Raw genomic sequence first — 24,777 nt, 5'->3', positions numbered from 1 at the left:
CAGAAAAAACTAAGAGAGAAAGCAGTTACTTCTGGGGAGTGAGTGGGAATCACAAATGGGAGGAATGAGCTAAGGCCTATTTTTTTGTTACAAGCTTTGACTTTTTAAATTATGGTCTTGCATAAATGGATAAAAATACTGTTTTTTAAAAAGCACCTATCACAATGTCTGCCATAAATTAGTAGGACTGCAATAAAAGAGTAGACATTTATCTAAGCCCTCTCCCTCCCCACTGCTGCTGTCCCATTTCTTGTATTCAGAAATATAGATGATCTGATCCCTTCCTCAAGATTCTTTTCTCACCCTAACAAAATATGACAGGAAAAAAATCCCAGTTTCAATAGATATTTATTATTTATTTAATAGATCACCAACTTCATCTCCCTCTCTCCCTACAATTGGAATTTCATCTTGTTTCCATGTTGAGTGGTGAAACAATGAAAAAGCTAATCAAAATAAGCTACTTCAGAAAGAACTAGGCTAACACAGGCATAAATATATGCACTCTAAATGCACAATGGTTTAGACACTAGTAAATTCAAATGGGATCTTGAGGAATATAGGCAAATCCAGGGTGCAGTAAAGATGAGCTGAGATGCTGTGCAATGGTTTAAGGGTTCCTGGTGCTACATCTCTTGGCTACTTGCTGAATCTTGACATGGGGGAAGATAATAGCTAATGCCAAGTGGAGATGCAGAAAGCGCTAAGTTGACTTAGAGGCTGTGCACAGGAACCAAAAGGCAGGAAAGTACTAAACATTACTGAGAGCATCCACCCCAGGAAGGACTTTACCTGTTTTTGAGAGAACACACACAAAGTCAGCATTACTATAAGATCCACTAAGCTAGACCTGTCCTTTTCTATCTTCCCAGTAACATACGAGCTCATCTCTAGGATACATGGCCAGGAATTGGGTAACTTTTTATATTTTGGGTCCCAGGTCTACTAGAGCATAAGCTCTTTGAGAATTAGTTTTCCCATCTGGCCCTCCCCACCTCAAATGGAAGCCAGGAGCTTTATTTGAAGTTCCTACATTTATACTGCCCAGCTAATAATGACTGCTAATGACAACTACCCACTATCTCCACTCCATTCTATCCATCTCACACTGCATAAACACTATCCTTCCCCCAAATAAGCCAAAAAATATTAAAGAATCTCACCTTCCAGGAGCTCTAAACTGGCACCACCCCCAGTGCTCACATGGCTGACTTTATCCTCCGTGTTCCATTTGGCACAGCAGGTAGCAGTGTCTCCACCACCTGTTGAATGAAAGCCAAGTATAAAGGGGAAAGGAGAGAAAAGAAGATTGGCATCAAAATTATAAGTTGGTGTGCTCTGAAGTCCAAAAGGTTGCTGATAGCCCCCCAACTCCATCTCATTTAGAGGTTCCTCCATGAATTATATACCCATTTAACTCACAAGATTGATCTGGCTCCAAGAAACCTAGGAAAAGTTAACCATTTTCTGTCTACTTTCCTATGATCAGAACTCTGCCAACTCCTATTGGCCCTGGCTTTGTATAGGACCCCTTACCTATGATGGTGATGCAGCCCCTGGAAGTGGCTTTCACCACCTCATCCATGAGGGCTTTGGTTCCTTGGGCAAAAGCTTCCCATTCAAATACGCCCACAGGTCCATTCCATACAATCTGCTTAGCCCGAGCAACAGCCTCACTATACTTCTTGCTGCTCTCAGGACCACAGTCCAAGCCCTAAGGGGCAGAGTTAAATGAGAGGATGAGTTACCAAGAAAAGCTAGAGGAGTAAATACCATACCTCTAACCAAGACCAGAACTCAAGGCTGAACATCAGCATCTTCTAAGAAGCAAAAGATATCCTTCAGTCTTTAAAATTATAAACATGTTCATATCCTTTATGGAAGATCAAGTCTAAGGGAAAACCTCAAAAGTTATGTGATAAAAACATTCTATATATATATACATATATATAGAATGATTTTTATCTTTTTTCATTATAGCTGGTTTACAGTGTTCTATCAATTTTCTACTGTATAGCATGGTGACCCCGTTACACATACATGTATACATTCTTAGCCACACTATTTTATGATTATAAAGAACTAAACTAGGGTGAATTCTGTCCCTCCCCAGGGGACATATGGCAATGTCTGGAGTTTTGGTTTTCATGACTTAGTGATGGGGGTGCTACTGGCACCTAGTGACCAAGGATGGATTAAACATTCTACAATGCAACAAAAACTACTATGTCAATAGTGCCAAGGTTGAAAAATACTGAGCAAGATCAGTGGTTCTCAAAACTTGGTGTGCATCAGAATCACCAGCATGGCTTGTTTGAGCACAAATTTCTGGGCTCTACCCCCAAAGCTTCTGCTTCAGCAAGTGAAGGGGGGCAGACAGGAATTTGCATTTTTTAATGAGTTTCAAAATGATGCTGATGCTGCTGTTTTTGAAACTACATTTAAAGAAACCGAAAACTAAATGCACGTGCCTAACAAAAGGAAAGCAACCAAGCAAACTATTATGTCAACATTAACAATTCTGTACAGCTATTAAAATGATAATATATGGAGAACACTACAGTCAACTAAGTTTTTAATACACACATAAATTTTTCCCTCCCTATAGTAAGTATACTTGTATTATCTTAATATTTTCATATAAGAAAAAAATTTATACAGATTTCTAGGTAGCAACATAATCCAGAATAGCCCAAACCATGAAAGTACATAGAACTGTCCCCAGCACATAGTTAAGTACTTAAATTAGATGAAGAAACAAAAAAACACTTTTGTCCCCACATTACTGATAAAGAGTCTTAGCATCAATGTGATACCACTGCTTTTCCCCCATGGATTCGCCCCAAAAGAGGGTCTCAATGCAACATTTGAAGCCCTTCTAACATAAATCTTTAGAGATTTTTTTTAAATTCATGTTTGTTAGTTGAATGCATGATACCAAAATGTATCTGTTTACTCATACAACCAACTATCCAACTGACTCACCATCCACCCAGCAGGTATACCAGAGGCCACAGTGGCTTGGCCAATCTTGGCATTCTCATCAAACTTGTCAGCAGTGACAAAGTCAACAGGCAAAGTAATCTTCACACCATTCTTCTCAGCTTTGGACATCAGATCTTTGACGATCTTGGATCCCTCTTCATCAAAAAGAGAAGTGCCAATCTATACAAAGGAGCCAAGATGATGAAGATCAGCTCTATACTAAGAACGTAATTACCAACAACAACAAAAGACAACAAAAGACAAAAAAAAAAAAAAAAAAAAAAAAAAGAATGGAGTTCCCGTCGTGGCGCAGTGGTTAATGAATCCGACTAGGAACCATGAGGTTGCGGGTTCGGTCCCTGCCCTTGCTCAGTGGGTTAACGACCCGGCGTTGCCGTGAGCTGTGGTGTAGGTTGCAGACGCGGCTCGGATCCCGCGTTGCTGTGGCTCTGGCGTAGGCCGGCGGCTACAGCTCCGATTCAACCCCTAGCCTGGGAACCTCCATATGCCGCAGGAGCTGCCCAAGAAATAGCAACAACAACAACAAAGGACAAAAAAAGACAAAAAAAAAAAAAAAAAGAACGTAATTACTTCACAAAGCAGATAGGAACAAAATACAACACAATATAAAGGAACAATTCAATGACAAAAGAAAAACAACTTGCAAAATAAATAAAAATGGAAGTTTTTAGCACTCATATCAGAAGCTAATTTTCTTTTTAAATCTATATAACTTGCTATTTCTCATGGAGAGCTATTTCACATCCACTTGGCATTGGTTTCCTACCTCCATGTTGTTGAGCACCTTAAGGAAGGTAAAGGCCATTCCACCACCAATAATCATCTCATTGACTTTGTCCAGCATATTATTGATTAGCTGGATCTTGTCTGCAACTTTAGCTCTGGAAGGGAAAGCAAAAATCATCACCAAACAATGGACTAAGGAAGTGATAAGCCTGAGATCTAATATAAAGGCACAGGAACAGAGAAATGTCCCACAAAGTAAAAAAAGTATTGGCTAAGTTTGTCCTATGTTTCTCCAAATCAATGTCCCACAAAGTGAAAAAAGTATTGGCTAAGTTTGTCCTATGTTTCTCCAACTCAAAAAGCCAATCCATTGCTAAGAGATGCTTTTAAAGTATGGCTCTTGGCCAAGAAGGGCTTAGAAGAACTACAATCATCTAAAGAAATCAAAAGTTCCAAATAGATCTATTTTGCCCCTTCTCCCCCCAAAAGTCAGAGGGTCAAGATTGCTAATTGTACATGAGAAATATTACTAATTGTAGGATCCATGAGCTCACTGAGAACTGTCCTAACCCTAGAGCAGAGATTAGTTATATACCAAACAAATATATACTGAGGAAAAACAGAGATAATCACACTCTTAGGTCCATGCTCAGTTGCTGGGAAATTTGCTTTATAGCATTGATTATTCTATTGGACTACTTGATTCAAAACATCGATTATCTACTCTGTGCCAAGCACTATTCTAGGGCTCTCAGGAACATTAGTGGGCAAAAGCAAAGATCCCTACTCCTTTGGAGCTTATATTCTAGTAAAAGGAAATAAGATAATAAACACATGTTCCTTTCATCTCCCTGTGAGAGAAAAAAAATCTAATGAAAAACAAATTCACTTGAAACGCAAAAAGTCCTTCACATAAATAACAGCTTGCCTTCCACAAATACTCATATAGCTAAATCTCTCAAATAAACAAATCACCTTGGGCCTATTTCCTCTTCATTCAACAAACAAGATGATACCTACTCTGAGAGGTCCAATGTAAGGATTTGTGAAATGGAGGCTTAAAACAATAGTGATATGGCAGAATGGATGACAAACTATTGCTATCTCACTTGTAAAGATTCATCACCACCAAGGTTAAGAATGGATTAACTGTTTTACACACACACACACAGAGAGAGAGAGAAAGGGGAAGAAAAGAGACTCAATGTCTTCTAAAGAATGTGGGATATTCTACAGATCAAATGCCCTGCTTCTTCAACAAATCAATGGAATGAAAATAATAAGGAAGAGAGAACTATTATAGAATAAAAGATATTTGAAAAACAAATGTAATGCATGGACTTTATTTGGACCTTTATTCAAACAAACCAAATGTAAAAAGGCATTTCAGAAATGATGGAGAATTTCTGAATATAAACTGGGTATTAAATGATAGTAGCAAAGTTGTTAAAAAATTTTGTTAGGTATAACACAGTGGTTATTTAAAATAAATCTCATCTGTTATGAGATGCATACAGAAGTATTAGAAATGATAAGAGTTCTTTTATGGTGCAATGAATTAAGGATCTAGCATTGTCACTGCAGTGGCTTCGGTAGCTACTATGTTACAAGTTCAAACCCTGACCCAGGAACTTCCATATGCCATAGACGTGGTCAAACAAACAAAAAAAAAAAAGAAATGAAATTGGTATCTAAGGCTTCCTTTCAAATACTCCTGATTAAAAAAAAAAGTATTAAAAGATAAATGAAGCAGGACTGGCAAAAATGCCAATAATTATTAGAGCAAGGTGATAGATACCTGGGGGTTTAATTATACTATTCTCTTAAATGTTTGTGTGTTTCCACAATAATTTTTTAATAAAATGTAAAATCTTGGAGTTCCCATTGTGGCGCAGCAGAAACAAATCCAACTAGTATCCATGAGGATGCGGGTTCGATCCCTGGCCTTGCTCAGTGGGTTAAGGATCTGGCGTTGCCATGAGCTGTGGTGTAGGTCGAAAATGCAGCTCAGATCCTGCGTTGCTGTGGCTCTGGTATAGGCCATCAGCTGTAGCTCCGATTGGACCTCTAGCCTGGGAACCTCCATATGCCACGAGTGTGGCCCTAAAAAAGCAAAAAAACAAAAAATTAAAAAAATAATAAAATGTAAAATCTTCCCCTAAACTGTTAATGTTCTAAGGAAACTACAGTGTAAGAAAGGTAGAGAAAAAAAACCTCCACAACTTCCCCAAAACAGCTATTTTAGGCAGAGTCCAACTTGATCATAACCACTAGGTGGCACTCACTCCCATATTCCAGGTCTAAGGAAGGTTAGAGAACAAAACTCAAATCCTAATTTCCAGAAAAGCAAAGATTAGAGTCTGACCTTTATAACTCAGTGTACAAGAGGGGCAATGCTTCCAGGACACAGATAACTTGTATCCACCTTAACTATTTTTAGGACCCTGAAACTGGGCTCATGAAGCCTGGAGAGCAACTATGCTATCTGAAATTGACACCCAACTCCAGAGTCAGCTTTCATAGGGAAATGCTGAGTGTGTTCAGTCCCATGGAAAAAAAAAACCCTGTTTGTGAAGGTCAGGAGCATCCAGCCCTAAAGAGGCTGCTATCTAGATAGCCATGCCAAGTGTCAAGATCTTATCCAAACAGTCCCAGGTCCCTGTCCCTAATTTATCACCTAAAATGTTTATTCCTAGGCTCTTGACCTATACTTCTGAAATTTCTATTTTTAGCTAAGCCAGTAGCATATCATTACCCACATGGTACCTTCCCCACAGGAGAAAATATAAAAAGGCATGTGATCTGGAGAAATGAGTTCCAAATGAGGTTTTCATAGTTTTTCCTTGCCAGATAGTAAGTATGTGAAAGGCTCAGGTGCTTCAAAAATTGTTAGATGAGCAATGGTGGATCTTTCCCATTTTTCCCTCCAGAACCATTTTCTATCCTTCCCAGCCCTATTCTCTGTTGCAAGAAGCTGACCTTCAAGGACTATTATCAAGTCCTTTACCCTCTGATGTCCGGCTGGGTTGTAGCCCATTGGAGGTAGGAGGGGGTATACAAGTAAGACACTGGCTCTTTCCCTGCTACATGACCAACCCTATATCCCTTGACCAAAGGCTACAGTTCCTATCACAGGACCCTCTCCGCCCTCTGATGACTGGAGTAATGACCCCACATTACTGTACTGTTGCTTTTGGGTTTCCTTAAACCCTACCCACAGCTTTGCAGATAGTCCCTTTATTAAATTCTCCTCAGTCATCCTGTTTGATCATGCTATCTGACAATAAACCACCCAAGTTTCAGCCTACTACCAGGCAAACACACTACTTAAAGCATGATCTTGTAGTTCTCCATACCCGCCCAGGATGGCCAGGAAGGGTCGCTCTGGGCTCTCCAAGGCCTTGGCAAAGTAGTTCAGCTCCTTCTTCATCAAAAAACCTCCAGCCTTCTTTGGCAGATTTACTCCCACCATGGAGCTAGAAATGAACAGAAACTCAAATTTTAGTCAGTCCCTAGCAATTCTTCCAATTATAGAAGCCATTTCCTTATCACTGAAATACTTTCACTTTTGAGATTCCAAGACACCATGGTTTTGATGCCCAAACTACAACAAAAACACTTAGGTACAAGATAAGGTTTTCTGACTAACAATGCAGGGTCAAGGGGAACAAATGAAAAGCAATGACTTGGAATTCCCATCGTAGCTCAGCAGAAACGAATCTGACTAGCATCCATGAGGACACAGGCTGGATCCCTGGCCTTGCTCAGTGGGTTAAGAATCCGGTGTTGCCATGAGCTGTGGTGTAGGTCGCAGATCTGGCATTGCTAGCGTTGTGGCTATGGTGTAGGCCAGCAGCTACACCTCTAATTCAACCCCTTAGCCTGGGAACTTCCATATGCCATGGGTGGGGCCCCCAAAAAAAACAAAAAAGAAAAGAAAAGCAATGACTTTAAGTAGAATTTAAAATACCCAATTAACAGCTTTCAGGCCAAGGTTTTAATCACAATAAATAATCAGCCAGGTGATGACAAGAGGAATGGATTCGTCAATCTACTTCCTACTGATAGCCTAAGATTCTGTTTCCACAGCACTCACAAAGGGAGAGCTCTCCATGAAATACCTAAAGTGAGAAAGAGCCACATTTTACTGAAGTTCCATAATTCTCAACATTTTTTACTTTTATTTCCTCTTTAAATCAGGGATATGCAACATGAACCACAGTCTAATTTCTAGCTCCACTTAGAGATAGAAGCCAAAAAGATCACAGTATAATACAGAAATATCCAAAAACCAGAGCTTGAGCTTCTCTAGTAAATAGAAAAATAATGCTCCCAGCTAGCTTGACACTAAACAAAAAACTTTTAGTACCTGTGAGCTCGGTGAGCAGTACCAAAAGCATCATTGACATAGACATCCCCTAGCTTGGAAAGTGAAGCTCGGAAGGCTTCTATTTTGGCTGGATCAGCTTTAACCTGAAGGAGAAAAAAAATAAAAGGAAAAAAAAAAACCACAGGAAATGGTGAAAGCTCCAAAGACAACTGTAAAAGCATTTCATACCGAGTCCTCTCGAACAATCTCTAAAGACCCTCAGTTTATAGGACAGCAATTTTTACAACTAGCAACAGGATATGTTCTTTCCTCCAAATATTCCAAGTCTTTTGGTCATTTCTGCATGTTTCTGCTCTCTTTCACCTTCCCTCAAATTGCAAACCTAAGATTACTGAACCATTACTTAACCTCTAATCACATCCCACTGGCCTCTCCCCCACTCCTAGGACAAAATTTGAATTATCCTTCTCTGTCCTTATCTTGACTCATTTATATAATATCAAAAGGAGGTTATTTATATAGCCTTCCCTGAAGTAAGGTATCTGAGAAAACAAGAAACATTACTTCTACAAAAGAGAGTAACAAAAAGTAATATCAAAACATAGGGCTTTTAATGTCAGCTCAGTATCCAGGGGTTCCCCCATTCCAAAAGGGGAAAGAAAGCAGGATGGCAGGATGAACAGTCTCCAGTAGGAAATGAAGCAAAGATGCACAGGAAGCCAGATAAGGGGGACATGGCAGAGAAGAGCAGATGTTCATTTTAGTCACCATCCACTCCCATTCTCCAACGTACTGAGGCAAAGAAGGCTACCACAAAAAACAGGGACTTTTCTCTAATGATCCAAAAAATGCAGGGGCACTAAAGCTAAAACCAAAGACTGTAGAGCCCCCACAATCTCTTTAGAATGGAATATCATCTGCTACTGGTGACTGCAAGATGGTTTGTGTAGTAATCAAAACACTGACCAAATAGCAGAAAGCCTGGGCTCTAGGCCCAGGTCTGACACTAATTTACTTTGTAACCTTTGATAAGCTGCTCTCTGTCCTTGAAATTATTCCACCTATTACAAAGGGAAGCTAACCCGTCCATTTAAGAACTGTTTGAGGGAGTTCCCTGGTGACCTAGTGGTTAAGGATTCAGCACTATCACTGCTGCACCTCAGATTCAATCCCTGGCCTAGGAACTTCTACATGTCTGCAGGCGCAGCACCCACCACCAAAAAATAAAAATAAAAAAAAATAAAAAAAAAAAAAAAAGAATTGTTTGAGCAAAAATGAGGCAAATTGAAAGCTCTTCATGAAAAAGGTGCCCTAGAAATTAATAATAATCAGAAGCCATTTCTCATTTTTGATTAACCATAACTAGAAGAAAGAAAATACTCCTAAAAGACCAAGGCAGGCACACTGGAAAAATGAAAAATTTTATGACCTCAACCTTGTTTTTAAATTCACTTTGAGGAGTTCCCGTCATGGCACAGTGGGAACAAATCTGACTAGGAACTATGAGGTTGCAGGTTCGATCCCTGGCCTCGCTCAGTGGATTAAGGATCCAGTGTTGCCGTGAGCTGTGGTGTAGGTTGCAGACGTGGCTCGGATCTGGCGTTGCTGTGGCTGTGGTGTAGGCTGGTAGCTACAGCTCAGATTGGAACCCCTAGCCTGGGAACCTCCATATGCCGCAGGTGCAGCCCTAAAAAGATAAAAAAATGAAACAAATTCACTTTGAACTTATGGCTGGCTCTTGAAATTTCAAGCATGAAAAGACATGGACACTAAATGTAAAGTTAACTAACTAAAAAAGACATAGACTAGCACAGTTGATTCATCACTTCCTGAATAAAAGGTTTTGCCTCAATTTGCCAGTTGTCTCCTGCCACTTCTTTTTTTTTTCTTTTTAGGGCTGCACCAATGATACATTTAAGTTCCCAGGCTAGGAGTCAAATCAGAGCTATAGCTGCTGGCCTATGCCAGAGCCATAGCAACGCCAGATCTGAGCTGTTGTCTGTGACCTACACTGCAGCTCATGGCTGGATCCTTAACCCACTGAGCAAGGCCAGGGATCGAACCTGCATCCTCATAGAATTTAGGCGGGTTCGTTACTGCTGGGCCACAACAGAAACGCCTCTCCTGCCATTTCTAAGCTCTAGCTTGAGTTTCAATCTAAAAGGGCACCAAATTTTAGGTCAACATTTGACTCTTACTACTGTGGCAAGGCCAGAGGCTGCAGTGCTAAGAAAAGAAACCACGTGAAAGCAAGCACTCCATTGACCTTAAGAAATGTCAGAAGTACAAATCATTGAGACATTAGCCTTCAGAGCATCTTGTTCCCCAAGACACTAAAGACCTTAAGAGTGGAAATTACTTAAAGGGTGCTTTCAGCTTCCCTTCTACCAATAGGCAAATTCCAAATCATCTTAAAAGAGCTAGCTTTATCATTTGATATTTGAATTCTAGTTTTCAGGTCACAATAATCTGTTTTGTGGGTTATCTACGGGTGCCTTTACATTTTTTTTTCCTATGGTTGCTTTTGCACAATAACAGCAAAGTTGAATAGTTCCAACAAGAGACCATATAAGGTTGTGACTGACTGTACAGCCCACAAAGCCTAAAATATTTACTGTCTGGCCCTTTACAGAAAGTTTGCTGGTCTAATAGATTGAGCCATATATATATATGGAACCAAGCAATGGTACGACTACCTCTTGCCTCTAACTTTAGTCAAATGATTGCCTTTCTGAGACTTTGGTTTTTTTTCTGAAAATATGATGGTACTTGTACTTCCTTATCTTTTTTTTTTTTTTGGCCATGCCTGCAGCATGCATATTCCCAGGCCAGTGATCCAACCCCAGCCACAGCAGTGACAATGCTGGATCCTTAACCCATTGAGCCACCAGGGAACTCCTGTACTTCCTTATCTTAAGGAGAAATTCAAAGAAAGATGATTTACACTTTAAGAAAAATGCCTTCAATCCAAGGCAATATCATCACAACCATCGTTACCCAACTACAAATATCCCAAACAGTCCCTTTCCACTTGAATTAATAAAGTACTTTCTCTGCTCACATAATTCTTTTATAAGAGTCCAATGATAACAAATTTAATTTACTGTCTTAAAAGTACCAAGCTCAAGCTTTAAGTTAATTCCCCTTCTAAATAAGAATACAGATTGTCCTTCCATAACACCCTAGAGCCTGTTGCTCAGAAAAAAACTGTTCCAGGAGTTCCCTTGTGGCACAGTAGCCTAAGGATCTGGCATTCTTACTGCCTGGCTTGGGTTGCAGCTGTGCAACAGGTTCAATCTCTGGCCCTGGTTCCACATGCCATGGGTGTGGCCAAAAGAAAAGAAAAGAAAAGCTGTCCCAGGCTTGACAAACAAAAAAAAAAATCTAAAACCAGGAACACCTGGTACATGGACACTCACTCCCACAACCACCTGTGAATGTCTGCTCTCAGTACTTGGGAATCACAGCCTACCCTTTGACAGGGTATTATCACACACTATTTGAGAAAAAAATCCTCATGTGTCATGGGCCAAGTGTCTAACAAAGGGACTATTAGAAGCAGCATGTTCACTTATACCCAAATTATTCACACATTTTCCCAAAGTATTTCAAAACCACTTGAGCATGACGAGGAGGTTTTCTGGGATACTAGCAATATCCTATTTCTTGACCTAGGTGATAGTTACACAGGTCTGTTTGCTTTGTGATAATCCATCAAGCTGTGCATTTGTGCATTTTTATATATATGTTGTACTTCAATAAAAAGTTGTCAAAATAAACATAAGCTTCCTCTACTCTTCAATCACAGTCTCTTATAGACTCAGCCCTCCTCACCCCCGGTAATGTCAAAATCACTGGTCCTACCTTGCTCCCAGAAGCATCTTTTCCCTTCCCTTCTTCCTCCACATGAAAGCGAAGGTTCTCCAACAGGATGACAGAACCAGCAGCTGGGTCAGCACAAGCTTTCTCCACTTCTGGGCCCACGCAGTCCTTCAAGAACAAAACATCCCTGGTGAGAGCACAAGATGGAAACACTTGAACAGTCTGAAAGTTAAGAACTAGTAACAACATGCTTGATGACACCTCCTGCCACATAACTCACCAGCACCAGAGCCTGAAACTTACTTGCCCAGCAGAGATTTGAGTTCTACAGCAACTGGCTCCAAGGAGTACTTGTCAGGCATAGGGATACCATCAGGCCGGCCTAGGTGGCTCATAAGAACAACTGACTTGGCTCCGTTGTCTAGGCAGAATTTGATGCTTGGGATGGCAGCCTTGATCCTGCAACCAAAAAGAGACAGCAAGTAGAACATGGTTACTCCTGAGAATTAGTGGGAACTATTTTATTCATGGCCTCATAATATATAAAGCCCCTTTTCTTCTCCAAATTCCTTCAAATCTAGTGTCAGCAACTCAGTGGTGGTCCTCAGGTTCATGTACAGGGGAGGAAGTTAATTAGGATGCCAACCCTCTTCCTAGGATTGTAGAATCTCATCATGTTTTGCCCCTTGTGCAGAAAAAAGCTAATATAGCAAGCATGCTATCTTTAGAAGGTTGGCTCTTAGCTAATGTCTGAGACTTGGCTTCTGAAGTGGTCCCTAAGCTCTCTGACAAGAGCCATTGACTGCTTCTTGTTTGTACAAACAAGGTGATTTATGCTGAACACCTGCTTCCCTCTAAGAGTCTGGAATTTTGGAAGTTGCTGGGTAGAGGGTACCTACATGATCAGCTCCCAGTAAAAATCCTGGGGTCTGAGACTCTAAAGGGCTTCTCTGGACAGAAACATTGCACACAATTACTGCATTTTTCACTGCTGAAGAAAGAAGCACACTTGGTGTGTCCCCTCATGAGAGGGAGACAGCACAGGAAGCACATACATGGACTTCTCCAGACTGCCTGTATCTTTTCCCCTTGCTGATCTTGTCATGTATGCTTTCATTGTAATAAACTTTAGCAGTTGAGAACTATATGCTTAATCCTATGAGTCCTTCTTAGTGAATCACCAAACATGTGAGTCACCTTAGGGACCCCTGAAATACCCTAAGTGTTTGACTGTGGAAGAAATATAAAATCTCCAAATCTTGAAAACATTAAAGGAAATCTGAGGAAAACTGAAAAAATATGTAACTTTTCTGTACCCATTACAGATCCTAAGTCACTTTTTTATGTAGGAAAAAAATGCATTGTATAGAATATGGTTTACAGAATATATCGCATTTACTAAATTATAGTTTAACCTAAAAATTACTGAACTTCCTTTAACATCTCGAATTTTTCTTACAAACCCCAAACTAACGTTTAATTCTTGCCAGTCTTTAAGAAATTAAAATTGAAAATGAAGAAAATCATTTATTTATTCAAGAAGTATTTATTGAATCCTTCGTTTGTGGCAGCTACTATACCAGATTCTGCAAATTCAATTATATATTAAGTCTCTGCTCTCAGAAAAGTAATTCTAACATAGGGAGAGATAATCAACAATAAGCAAATATATACTTCAGATGGTGATAAGAGCTATGGAGAAAATAAAGCAAGGTAGGAGGAGAAAGATGATAAGAAAATTGTGGTGGAGGCAATTTTAGATAGGGTGGCCAGGGAAAGTCTCTTTAATAAGGTAACATTTCGGCCAAGTTATATTTCTAAAAGAGCTTATGCTAGGAAAACATGGGCCATACACTCTCTGACATAAACGACAGCAACATCATCTCAGATCCACCTATCAGAGTATTGACAACAAAAACAAAAATAAACAAATGGGACCTAATCAAACTTCAAAGTTTCTGCACAGCAAAGGAAACCCTAAACAACACAAAAAGACAACCCACAGAATGAAGGAAAATCTTTGCAAGTGAATCAACTGACACGGGATTCATCTCCAAAATTTATAAACACCTTCTGCAGCTCCATACCAAAAAAACAAACAACCCCATCAAAAAATGGGCAGAAGATCTAAACAGACAGTTCTCCAAAGAAGACATGCAGATGGCCACAAAACACATGAAAAGATATTTAACATCACTCATCATTAGAGAAATGCAAATCAAAACCACGATGAGGTACCACCTTACACCAGCCAGAATGGCCATCATCCAAAAGTCTACAAACAATAAGTGCTGGAGAGGGTGTGGAGAAAAAGGAACACTAGTACACTGTTGGTGGGATTGTAAATGGGTGCAACCACTGTGGAAAACAGCATGGAGATTCCTCAGAAAACTAAACATAGAACTACCATTTGATCCAGCAATCCCACTCCTGGGCATCTATCCAGAGAAAGCCACGACTTGCAAAGACACATGTACTCTGATGTTCATTGCAGCACTCTTTTCAATAGCCAAGGCATGGAAACAACCTAAATGTCCATTGACAGAGGAGTGGATCCAGAAGAAATGGTACATATACACAATGGAATATGACTCAGCCATTAAAAAGAACGAAATACCAGCATTTTTTGCAACATGGATGGACCTAGAAATTATCATGCTAAGTGAAGTCAGCCATACAATGAGACACCAACATCCAATGCTTTCACTGACATGTGGAATCTGAAAAAGGGACAGACTGAACTTCTTTGCAGAACAGATGCTGACTCACAGACATTGAAAAACTTATGGTCTCCAGAGGAGACAGTTTTTGGGGTGGGGGGATGTGCCTGGGCTGTGGGATGGAAATCCTGTGAAATCTGATTGTTATGATCATTATACAACTACAGATGTGATAAATTCATTTGAGTAATAAAAAATTTAAAAAAATAAAATAAAAGAGCTTATGCTACTTGGCAGATATAAAAACTCATTTATATCGAATAAAGAAGAAAGCTTCATCAGGTACAACATTAGCCCAATGAAATCAAATTAATCTTCAGGACTATCCCTTACTGGCAAGTTCTATTTTTTCTAATGCTTCATTTTGATAATCAACTCCATGGATTTCTAAAAATTAAAAGATCTACTCATATCTGTTTCTCTGGTTTTTATACATAAAAGTCCTTGAAAGGCATATTTCAAATCTTTTCTGTGTGCAACAGAAAATAAAGTCAAGAAGGCTCAGAGCTGCCTTATACAAAGACCTTCCACTATGGTGCAGCAGGGATGTGCTGTGGCAGAAAGCCAGGCTCTATTCTGAGGCCAATATCTGAAAATGTTCTGGGTCTTTACCTGCACTGTCCAATATGGTAGCCATTAGCCACAGGTACCTCCTGAATACTGGAAATGTAGTTAGTTAAGATTAGTATGTACTATAAGTGTAAAATACATGCTGGATCTCAAATAGTTAATACCAAAAAAGTTAAATATTCCTTTGGTTAATTTTTTAATTGATTATATTTTGAAATGATTACTTGGGGCGTATTGGATTAAGTAAAATATTGCTATTATTAAAATTAAGTTCACCTGTTTCTATTTATTTATTTATTTTGCTTTTTACGGCTGCACCTGCAGCATGTGGAAGTTCCCAGGCTAGGGATCAAATCAGAGCTGCAGCTGCTGGCCTATGCCACAGCAACAGCAATGTGGGATCCAAGTTGTATCTGCAACCTACATACACCACAGCTCACAGCAATGCCAGATCCTTAACCCACTGAACGAGGCCAGGGATCAAACCCGAATCCTCATGGATACTAGTCAGGCTCATTTCCACTGAGCCACAATGGGAACTCCCTCTTTTTACTTTTTTAATGTGGCAACTAGAAAATCTTAAATTATATGTGGCTCATGTTAGAGTTTTATTAGACAGCACTGATCTAGATTACTGGAAAGTACCTTTCCAGCTCAAACCTTTCACTTAAAATTTAAAATAAAACTCTTCTTTTACAATAAAGTCAAAACCAAGAGAGCAGACCATCACTTAAAATTTCTGTTTCTGAATCTAGAAGCCAAGACATTTGGAGCAGCCTAAACTGACTGAAAATATTACTTCAGAAGTCTTCAAAAACTGTATCAAGGCCACCTAGAATAGGGGCTTGTAAAGCTACATGTAAGCTTAATAATTATTAGCATTTAAAAAATCCTCAGCTACATGGATGGAACTAGAGAATCTCATACTGAGTGAAATGAGTCAGAAAGACAAAGACAAATACCATATGATATCACTTATATCTGGAATCTAATATATGGCACAAATGAACCTTTGTTCACAGAAAAGAAAATCATGGACTTGGAGAAAAGACTTGTGGCTGCCTGATGGGAGAGGGAGGGAGTGGGAGGGATCGGGAGCTTGGGGTTATGAGACACAACTTAGAATAGATTTACAAGGAGATCCTGCTGAGTAGCATTGAGAACTATGTCTAGATACTCATGCTGCAACAGAAAAAAGGGTGGGGAAAAAATGTAATGTATACATGTAAGGATAACTTGATCCCCTTGCTGTACAGTGGGAAAATAAAATAAAGAAATAATAATAAAAAAATAAATTAAGAAAAAATCCTTCTCTTGCACAGTTCTTTATTTTGCAGGGGAAGCCAAATAACCTTAAACCTTGATATTCTTTAAAAATGAATACCCTCAAATTCCTCAAATTTAAAAAAAAATGGGGAAAAAAACTGGGAGAAAAAGTTGCTTTCTTAAGATGATTTTTTTCAATTTCTAAATTCTCCTAAGAAAGCAGACCAGATGCTAGGCGGGTTGAAAGCCACAATCATGCAGCTTAAGTTGTCATGGTTCTACAGTAGGAACGGAAAATAATTTCATCCTATATACCCACAATCACATAACATCTTAAACCTAGTTCAAGCCTTAGCAAGGTCATTACCTCTGGTTGTTCGTTATCTGGTTGTTCTTCATAGGAACATTGAAGTCCACTCTGAAAAAGAAACAAAGTATCACTTTAAAAGCCATGATCATTTTATTGTTCCCTCAAAGATTAGGAGAGGCACTATTTAGTGAACCAGTTAAATAGACTGGAAGTTCAAAAGTCACCTTAAAAATAATCAGCAGTATTAGAAGATAGTGGTTAGCCACAGGGAAGGGGGTAGGAGTAGTGACTGGGACAGGATACCAGAGGGAGATCTGGAGGCTCTGGTAATGTTCTCTTTCTTGACCTAGGTGACATGGTGTTCCTTTTACAATAATTCTTTGAGCTTAAACTTGTGCCCTTTTAAGTGTGTATCTTATACTTCGAAAGAGAAATTTTAAAAAAGAAAAAAATAACTTAAATCACAGAAACTAGCCCTGAAGACCTGGGAAGCTAAAACCAGTTCTATCTAGGGAGTTCCTGTTGTGGCTCAGCAGGTTACAAAACCGACTAGTCCATGAGGATGCTGATTTGATCCCTGGCCTCATTCAGTGGGTTAAGGATCTGGCATTGCCATGAGCTGCAGTATAGGTCGAAGATGTGGCTCAAATTCCATGTTGCTGTGGCTGTGGCATAGGGCAGCAGCTGCAGCTCCCACTCAACCCCTAGCCAAGGAACTTCCATATGCTGCAGGTATGGACCTAAAAGGTAAATAAACAAATAAATAAAACCAGTACTATCTAAAAAGATTTCTAGGAGTTCCCGTCATGGCGCAGTGGTTAACAAATCCGACTAGGAACCATGAGGTTGCGGGTTTGGTCCCTGGCCTTGCTCAGTGGGTTAAGGATCCGGTGTTGCCGTGAGCTGTGGTGTAGGTTGCAGACGTGGCTCGGATCCCGCGTTGCTGTGGCTCTGGCATAGGCCAGCGGCTACAGCTCCAATTAGATCCCTAGCCTGGGAACCTCTATATGCCACAGGAAGCAGCCCTAGAAAAGGCAAAAAAACAATATATAAAAATTTAAAAAAATAAAAAAATAAAAAGATTTCTATGTGGGCCTAGCATGATAGTATCTAAAAATAATGGCAGCTGGAGAGGTGAGGGGTTATAAGGAACACATCTCAATTCTGATTTCTTTGATATTATTTCTGGGTCTTAATGAAGCAGACATCACTCAAAAGAAAATGTTAACTGGAAAAATAAAACACCAAGAGAATATCATTCTTTTTGGGGAGATCCTGGGGCCTCAAGACCAGAAAGAAAGCCAATGTCCAAGACCAAGTTCACACAGTGTTCTTTAAGCAAAACACAGACAATAAAAATAAGACAGCCTCTTTCAAAAAGCCCGAGAGGAGGGAGTTCCCATCATGGAGCAGCGTAAACAAATCCAACTAGTATCCATGAGGATTTGATCCCCGGCTTTGCTCAGTGGGTGGGGATCCGGCATTGCCAGGAGCTGTGGTGTAGGTTGCAGACACGGCTCGTATCTCACATTGCCGTGGCTGTGGCGTAGGCCACAGCTACAGCTCTGATTTTATCCCTAGCCTGGGAACTTCCATATGCCGCAGGTGTGGACCTAAAAAGACAAAAAATTAAAGTGATTTCTTTCTCATCTATAGAATGGGAGTGGTGATATCTACTTCACAGTAATTGTGAGAATGAGTCAGCAATTTGCAAAGTACTTAGGAGAGTACCTGATACACTCTAAGTGCCATAAAAGTGGTGGATGTTATTATACATGCAAATGCTTCTGCAAAATATGATTCTGTGATCTAAAAGGCAGATCAACCATTACTAAAAACAGCTAGCAGGATGCACTAAGGAACTACAGTGAAAGTATGACCTAGTCAAGAAGACTCCTGCCGTGTTTGATTGTAAAGCTCCATCACTAGTCCTTCCTCCCTAAGGCTGAGGCTTGGCAGACAATTACAAAATCCTAGACCTACTAAGAAAACTATCAATTTCCTATGTCCCCAGGCCTGTAGTCTACTCTTCCTCACTGATGAGCAGCCTTTCCAAAGGTGTTAAGGGAGCAATTCTATATTCAACATTTTAATTAAAATCTTAAAAAATAAAGGCAGTATCCCTCTGAAGAAAAAAAATACACTCAATTTCAAGCTACTTGATTCTGACTCTAAGCATTTTCTTTAAATATCCTAAACAAGGCCCTTGCCAGCCTTAAAGTGCATTCCAAAGAGGACAGAGTATACCATTACCACAGGTCATTTCCCCCCAACCCCCTGCAGCCTCCTAGGAGGCCCACATTCAAAGAGGCTAATGGCAAGGGTCTGAGCACAAGCTCCCCCTTGCAGTGCTGCTCCCTACCAGCAAACACTTAAAGAGAGAAAATTCTTTGGAAACATTCAAGAATTTTTCTTATCTATCCAAGCTTCCATGACCCAGCTTACTGATGAGAATTGGACTTGTACTCTCTTCTCATTGCTTGTAGATTACCTTCCTCATCATCTCCTAGACTCTTGACAACAGCTCAGCTTCGAGCTTCCCCTCTGAGGACTCTACCACAGAAACTGCTCTGGCCTACATATTCCACTTGTTCTATTCTGCATAAGATCTGCACACTTTCCTTTTATACTTCCCCTAAACAATCCCAAGCTTACCCTCAGGCATACCAATCAGAATGGCTGAAATAAAAAATAATGACACCAAATGCTCGTGAGGATACAGTGAAACTGGTCACTCAGATACTGCTGGTAGGAATGTAAAATGATGTGGCTGCTTTGGAAAATGGTCTGGGGATTCCTTAAAAGGTTAAGCATATGACCCAGAAATTCCACTCCTAGGTATTTATGCAAAAGAAATGACAGCATATGTCCATACCGAGATTTGTACACAATGGTTCAAAATTCACGGAAGCTTTATCTGAAATAGCCTCAAACTGGAAGGAACCCAGATGGCTTTCAGTGTGTGAAAGGCTAAACTATGGAACATCCATACCATAGACTACTACTCAGCAATACAAAGAATGAACTACTGATACAAAACCCAACAACATGGATAAATCTCAAGGGCATTATGTTGGGTAAAAAAAAAAAATCCCATACCAAAAGGACATATACTGTATGAGTCCACTTATATAACATTTTTGAAATAACAAAATTTTACAAATGGAGGACAGATTAGTAGTTAACCAAGATTAGGAATGGGGGGAAAGAAGCCATGACTCAAAAGGAATAGAGAGAGGGAGAGCTTGGTGGTGTTCAAACAAAACTAGTTTTGCATCTTGACTGTGGTAGGAGTTACACAAATCCACACATGTGATATAGCAAAGAACTATATACTTTATTCCAGTGTCAAATTCCTACTCTTGATACTGTACTATAATTATGTAAGATGTAGCCAATGAGGGAAACTGGGTGAACACAGGACCTCTCTATACTATCTTTGCAAGTTCCCATGGATATACATAATAATTTCAAAATAAACCTTAAAATATTAATTTATTTGTAATAAGAATATCAAGTCTCTATCCCCTGAAATCTCAGGAATCCAGGCCCAGTTCCATTAAAAGCTCTTAAAGGAACCATTCTCACCCTCACTTCACTGCCCTGACTGGAAAATTGGAGTATTATGGCTCTTTTTAGAGACTTTTTTTTTCTCTTCTGCTCAGTTTTTCCCATTTCTTCTTCCACTACACCAAGGCTGTTGCATAACAAGTTACAACATGTTAGAGAAAAACTGTGAGGTTTTAAAAAAAAAATAAAAAAACAGGGAAGTGGGAGCAAGCAAAAGGGAAGTGCTTCACAAGTCAGCAAAGGAGTATGACTGGCAACCTATGAGAGGAAGAAAGGAAATGACATCGCAAAATTAAGCAGGAAATTTACTCTAAGGGCTATAAAGTCAAATGGAGTCCTAAAAAACTGAGGTAAAACCTGGTAATTATCCAGTCAGAAATTTCTGGCAATCTAAAATAAAGTTCCCTCCACAAATCAATTTCTTTTGGCAATTCAAAGCAGGGGCCCTAAAACTCAGCAAACATCTGAGCTCCCTTTTGAAAGACAAAGAGAGGAGGCAAGTGAAGCAGCCACTACTCAGGAGGCCCCACTGCTGGAACACTGCCAGCAACCACCACATAAAGGGACAGAAACAAAAAGAAATTTGAGCTGACAATGCATGGCTGTCTAGACTCTTCCAAAAAAGCAGTCCTACAATGTGACTCTCTGTTCAAGTGCTACATTATTAATCAGGGAAAAAAGCAACCTTCTGTCCTCAGGCCAAATAAGTAGAATTTATCCAGATTAAAGGGAAAATTATTGATAGCAACCTTCAGCAGACAAAAGGTCTACTTTAACCTGTCCTTGTTCACTATGTCCAAGAATTTAGAGGATCTGGTTGGTAGCCAAGGAGACCCAAATTCTAGTCCTGGCTCTGCCACAAACTTGTTAGTTCAGTGACCTTGGACAGGTCATTTTCCATCAGCAAAAGAGAACTAGCCAGTCATTTCAAGGCTCAGGGTTAATCTGTGTTAAATGAAACTTTGAGCCCTTGGGCAGAAACATATTTCATATTAGGTCCAGAGGGAGAAAAGATAAGCACCTCCTCTAGTCTCACTCCCAGCTGGCCCAGATAATTCCTCAAGCCAGTTTCTATAGGAAGAAAGGAGATAAAGCCCAAGACTGCAATTGTAGGAAAGCGACCAACATGATGCCCCAACTCTGTCTTTCAGGTGGTGCCTGAATCTGAAAAGGTCAGCCTTGGGCACAGTGGAGATGGGAGGAAATAATTAAAACTTAAAATCTAGTTGCATGCCAGTGTCCACTTGTCCTGTTTTTCATAGTCTATCCCCTTTCCTTAAGAGCAGCTGAGGAGTAGGAAGGGCTCTTATCTAATACTAGGATGGCTGTGATTCCTACTCCGTCCAGATTGCAAAAGACTAGATCATTTAGGAAAATGTGGACACTGGGTGTTTTTCATGGCTATAAGCTATTGAGTTCTGATTATTTCCACAGCAAGGCAGAGAAGACCACTTGCAAAATAATAGTGCCATAAGGAAACTAGAGGGGAGAGGAGAGCTACATGGAATTTTAGGGAGTTCATACAGTTCATTAATTCACAGTGCCTTCATATGTTTAAGCCTTAGGTAAAAGGAGATCCCCTACTACTTTCTGTGCCTGTTAATATCCAAAAGTTGCCCTCACTTGAACTGGCCCAAATTGGGAAAGGGGCTGGATCACATCATTCACATGCCCGCCCATCAATCAACCACTTCCCTAAAAGGACAAGACTGCACAACGCTATCAATGCAAGTCCTTATAGCCCCTGAAAGCACCACCCTTGGACCCTGTCAAGGTATATGAACAGTCAAGTCCATCAGTTCATACCTATCTGAATTCCTACACTCTGTTCCTGGTATGCACAAATGTACATGTTACAAAAAGGAGAAATGTAAAAGCATCATACTAGTAGTTTTGGCAAATAAGGGAGGAGCCATGCTAGTAGGTGTCCAGAGATCTACACGTGTGGAGTAAGAGACCCAAAAGTGCATGGGGAGCCTTCCCCACTTAATATCCTGCTTTTCTAACTACCTAGGAGGATGAGGTTGGAGAACAGCAAAAATGAGCAGCCACACCCTACTCAGTGTGTCACAACCCTGACGCAAACCCCATGGCCTGTAGTCCAAAGACAGGGTAGGGCAGCAGAGGCCTGTTATATAAGCCCTGCAAGGCCTCCTTCAGTTAGTCCCACCCCCACCTCACCCTCTCACCGCCCCCCAATGCTTTAGGGGGTTCTAAATTCTAAACATTGAAATCAACATCCTCTGGTAAAGATGTCCTTTTGTGCAAGGACTTTGAAATGTGTGGGCCGTTCTCATTTATCCGGGATGGTGGCGGGGGTTGGGAAGCGCGGGGCTGGGGGACGACTAACCAAATGATCTTTCAAGGTTCCTTCCCTGAGGCCTTAGGGATCTGCAGGCTAAGCATCAAATCACACTTCGCCAACTGGGAACTGGAGGCCACAGCCTTTCAGAAATAAGAACAGCGGGCAAAGTAAGTCCCTGCAATCTGAGCTCTTCCTGGGTGTATTCACCCCCGCAAAAGGCAACTGTGGCTCGCTTTCTGGGCTGGGGGAAATCAGGTTAGAAATCATTTAGCCTGGCCAAATCTTCAGCCACAATGGTGGCTCTGTAGGGCTAGGACCCGTGGGGCCGAGACAAGGACGAAAGGCCACTATGGGAAGGAAGCAAGTCGGCCCTGCCCGGAGAGGCTGCGGCAGGACCCCGAGGATTACCTCATGACGACCCTCTTTCCCTTCACGTCCAGCTTGTCCAGAGTCAGCTTGTTAGAAAGCGACATCTTGGCAATTCAGTGGCGGCGAGAGACCGGGAGATGAGACTGCCGCAGAAACGACAACCAATTCGCAATCCGAACGCGTGGAAACTGCCGAGCACACCGCTGGCCCCGCCGTCCCTCCTCCCGCCCCGCCCCGCCCCTCGCCCCTCCCCTTCCTGGCCACCGCGCCCGGCTCGTGGTTCACGAAGACCGCTATTGGACGCTGCCTGAAGGCGCCTGAGTGCTGCCATTGCTCCGAGGTGCTGTCTGTCTGCGAGGGCACTGGTGGGACGTGTCGCTGCCCTCTGTCACGTCCAGCACGCAGCGAGCCGCTGGGATCCTCCGTGACCTGAGGCGGGAGGAGGTGCCTCCCAGCCTCCAGGTGGAGGGAAAGGAAGCAGGGTGGCGCGGCGGGGCGGTCCTGGAGAGAGTCTGAAGCCCAAGGCCGCCGCCCGGGTCCCCACGGCCGCGCCCGGAGTAGCTGCAGCGCCGCGCAAACCCACGACAGCCTGGAGGAAAGGGCCACCCTGCACCCCATGGAATTCCCCGCAGCCCTATCAGGATAGATGTAAATGGCACCTCGTTTTGGAAGACTTCTCTGGTTTCCTGGTTCCCCTAAATGGAATTTTCCCTAAGATTGCTAAATGTCCTTTAATAATTGAGAACTCTCAGAAGTAGCGAAAGGCCTTGGTTCCCCTGCTCCCCCCCCCCACCGTTTTTGTAATAAAAAGTGCAGTGTAATTGTTTACTATACGATGCTGATGGGAAATATATAGAGCGTTTTTCATATATTAACTAATGTCACAAAACTCGTGATCCTCATTTTACAGATGAAGTAACTGATGCACAAAGAGGTTTAGTAACTTGCTTAGGGTTTCAGATCTTGTAAATGGTGAATTCAAACTTGGGCAGTAAGATGTAGAAGCCATACTCTTTAACTGTATTGTAACATAGTATTACTCGGAACTAGGCACTCGGGTCCAACATGCTTACAGAATTGGCTAGAATGAAATAATTTGAGTCAGAAACAAAAATTTACCACATGGCACTTAAGGTCCAGGTAAGATGCAGGAAATAATTCATAGTGCATTGGTATTAAGACACAAGTTTGTCTGTCTGATAATGAGACACAGTTAAAAGATAATAATTTTCTTTCAATCCTGTCAGTGTGTATTTGGGAAATCTCTATGGAGTTACTCCCAACTTAGTCTGCATTTGAGGCCCGGACGGGCCTTCTGGCTTCCAAGTGATCAACTCTGCATGCTTTTAGCATCTACTTCACTACACTTGGGTTGCTGTAGTAGCGAGAAAGCAATTCCTTTTGGATAAGATAGAATAGCAACCAAGGGTGTCAGCAAGGAGAGCAAAACATGCATACAATCTGGAGTTCCCTTCATGGCTCAGGGGGTTAAAGATCTGGCGTTGCGGTGAGCTGTGGTGTGGGTCGCAGACGCGGCTCGGATCCCGTGTTGCTGTGGCTCTAGCATAGGCCAGCGGCTACAGCTCCGATTAGACCCCTAGCCTGGGAACCTCCATATGCCGCAGGAGCGGCCCTAGAAAAGGCCAAAAGACCAAAAAAAAAAAAAAAAAAAAAAGCATACAATCTGACAGCCTGACTTTAACAATACTTCCCAATTATTGAGCACTTACTGTATGCCAGGCATTGCACTAAACACTGAACATACATGACTAATTTATTCCTC

At 41.1% G+C, this 24,777-nt stretch overlaps 1 protein-coding gene across 1 annotated transcript; it reads right to left on the bottom strand.

The window, feature by feature from the left end:
- Positions 1–329: 329 nt before the first annotated feature.
- Positions 330–23,184, bottom strand: PGK1 (phosphoglycerate kinase 1). Its single transcript, NM_001099932.2, is given in 11 exon segments — positions 330–792; positions 1,164–1,262; positions 1,537–1,714; positions 2,986–3,165; positions 3,773–3,887; positions 7,089–7,208; positions 8,102–8,205; positions 11,927–12,071; positions 12,188–12,343; positions 16,808–16,858; positions 23,034–23,184. Coding segments are annotated over 11 exon segments (1,254 nt in total). The 5' UTR covers positions 23,099–23,184; the 3' UTR covers positions 330–751.
- Positions 23,185–24,777: the final 1,593 nt, after the last annotated feature.

This window comes from Sus scrofa, chromosome X (genome assembly GCF_054392235.1).
Source record: "Sus scrofa isolate SSC_HxYL_T2T_F1_AM1 chromosome X, Sscrofa_HxYL_maternal_Yorkshire_Landrace_v2.0, whole genome shotgun sequence".
NCBI lineage: Eukaryota > Metazoa > Chordata > Mammalia > Artiodactyla > Suidae > Sus > Sus scrofa.
This window is presented reverse-complemented; position numbering and strand designations above follow the sequence as displayed.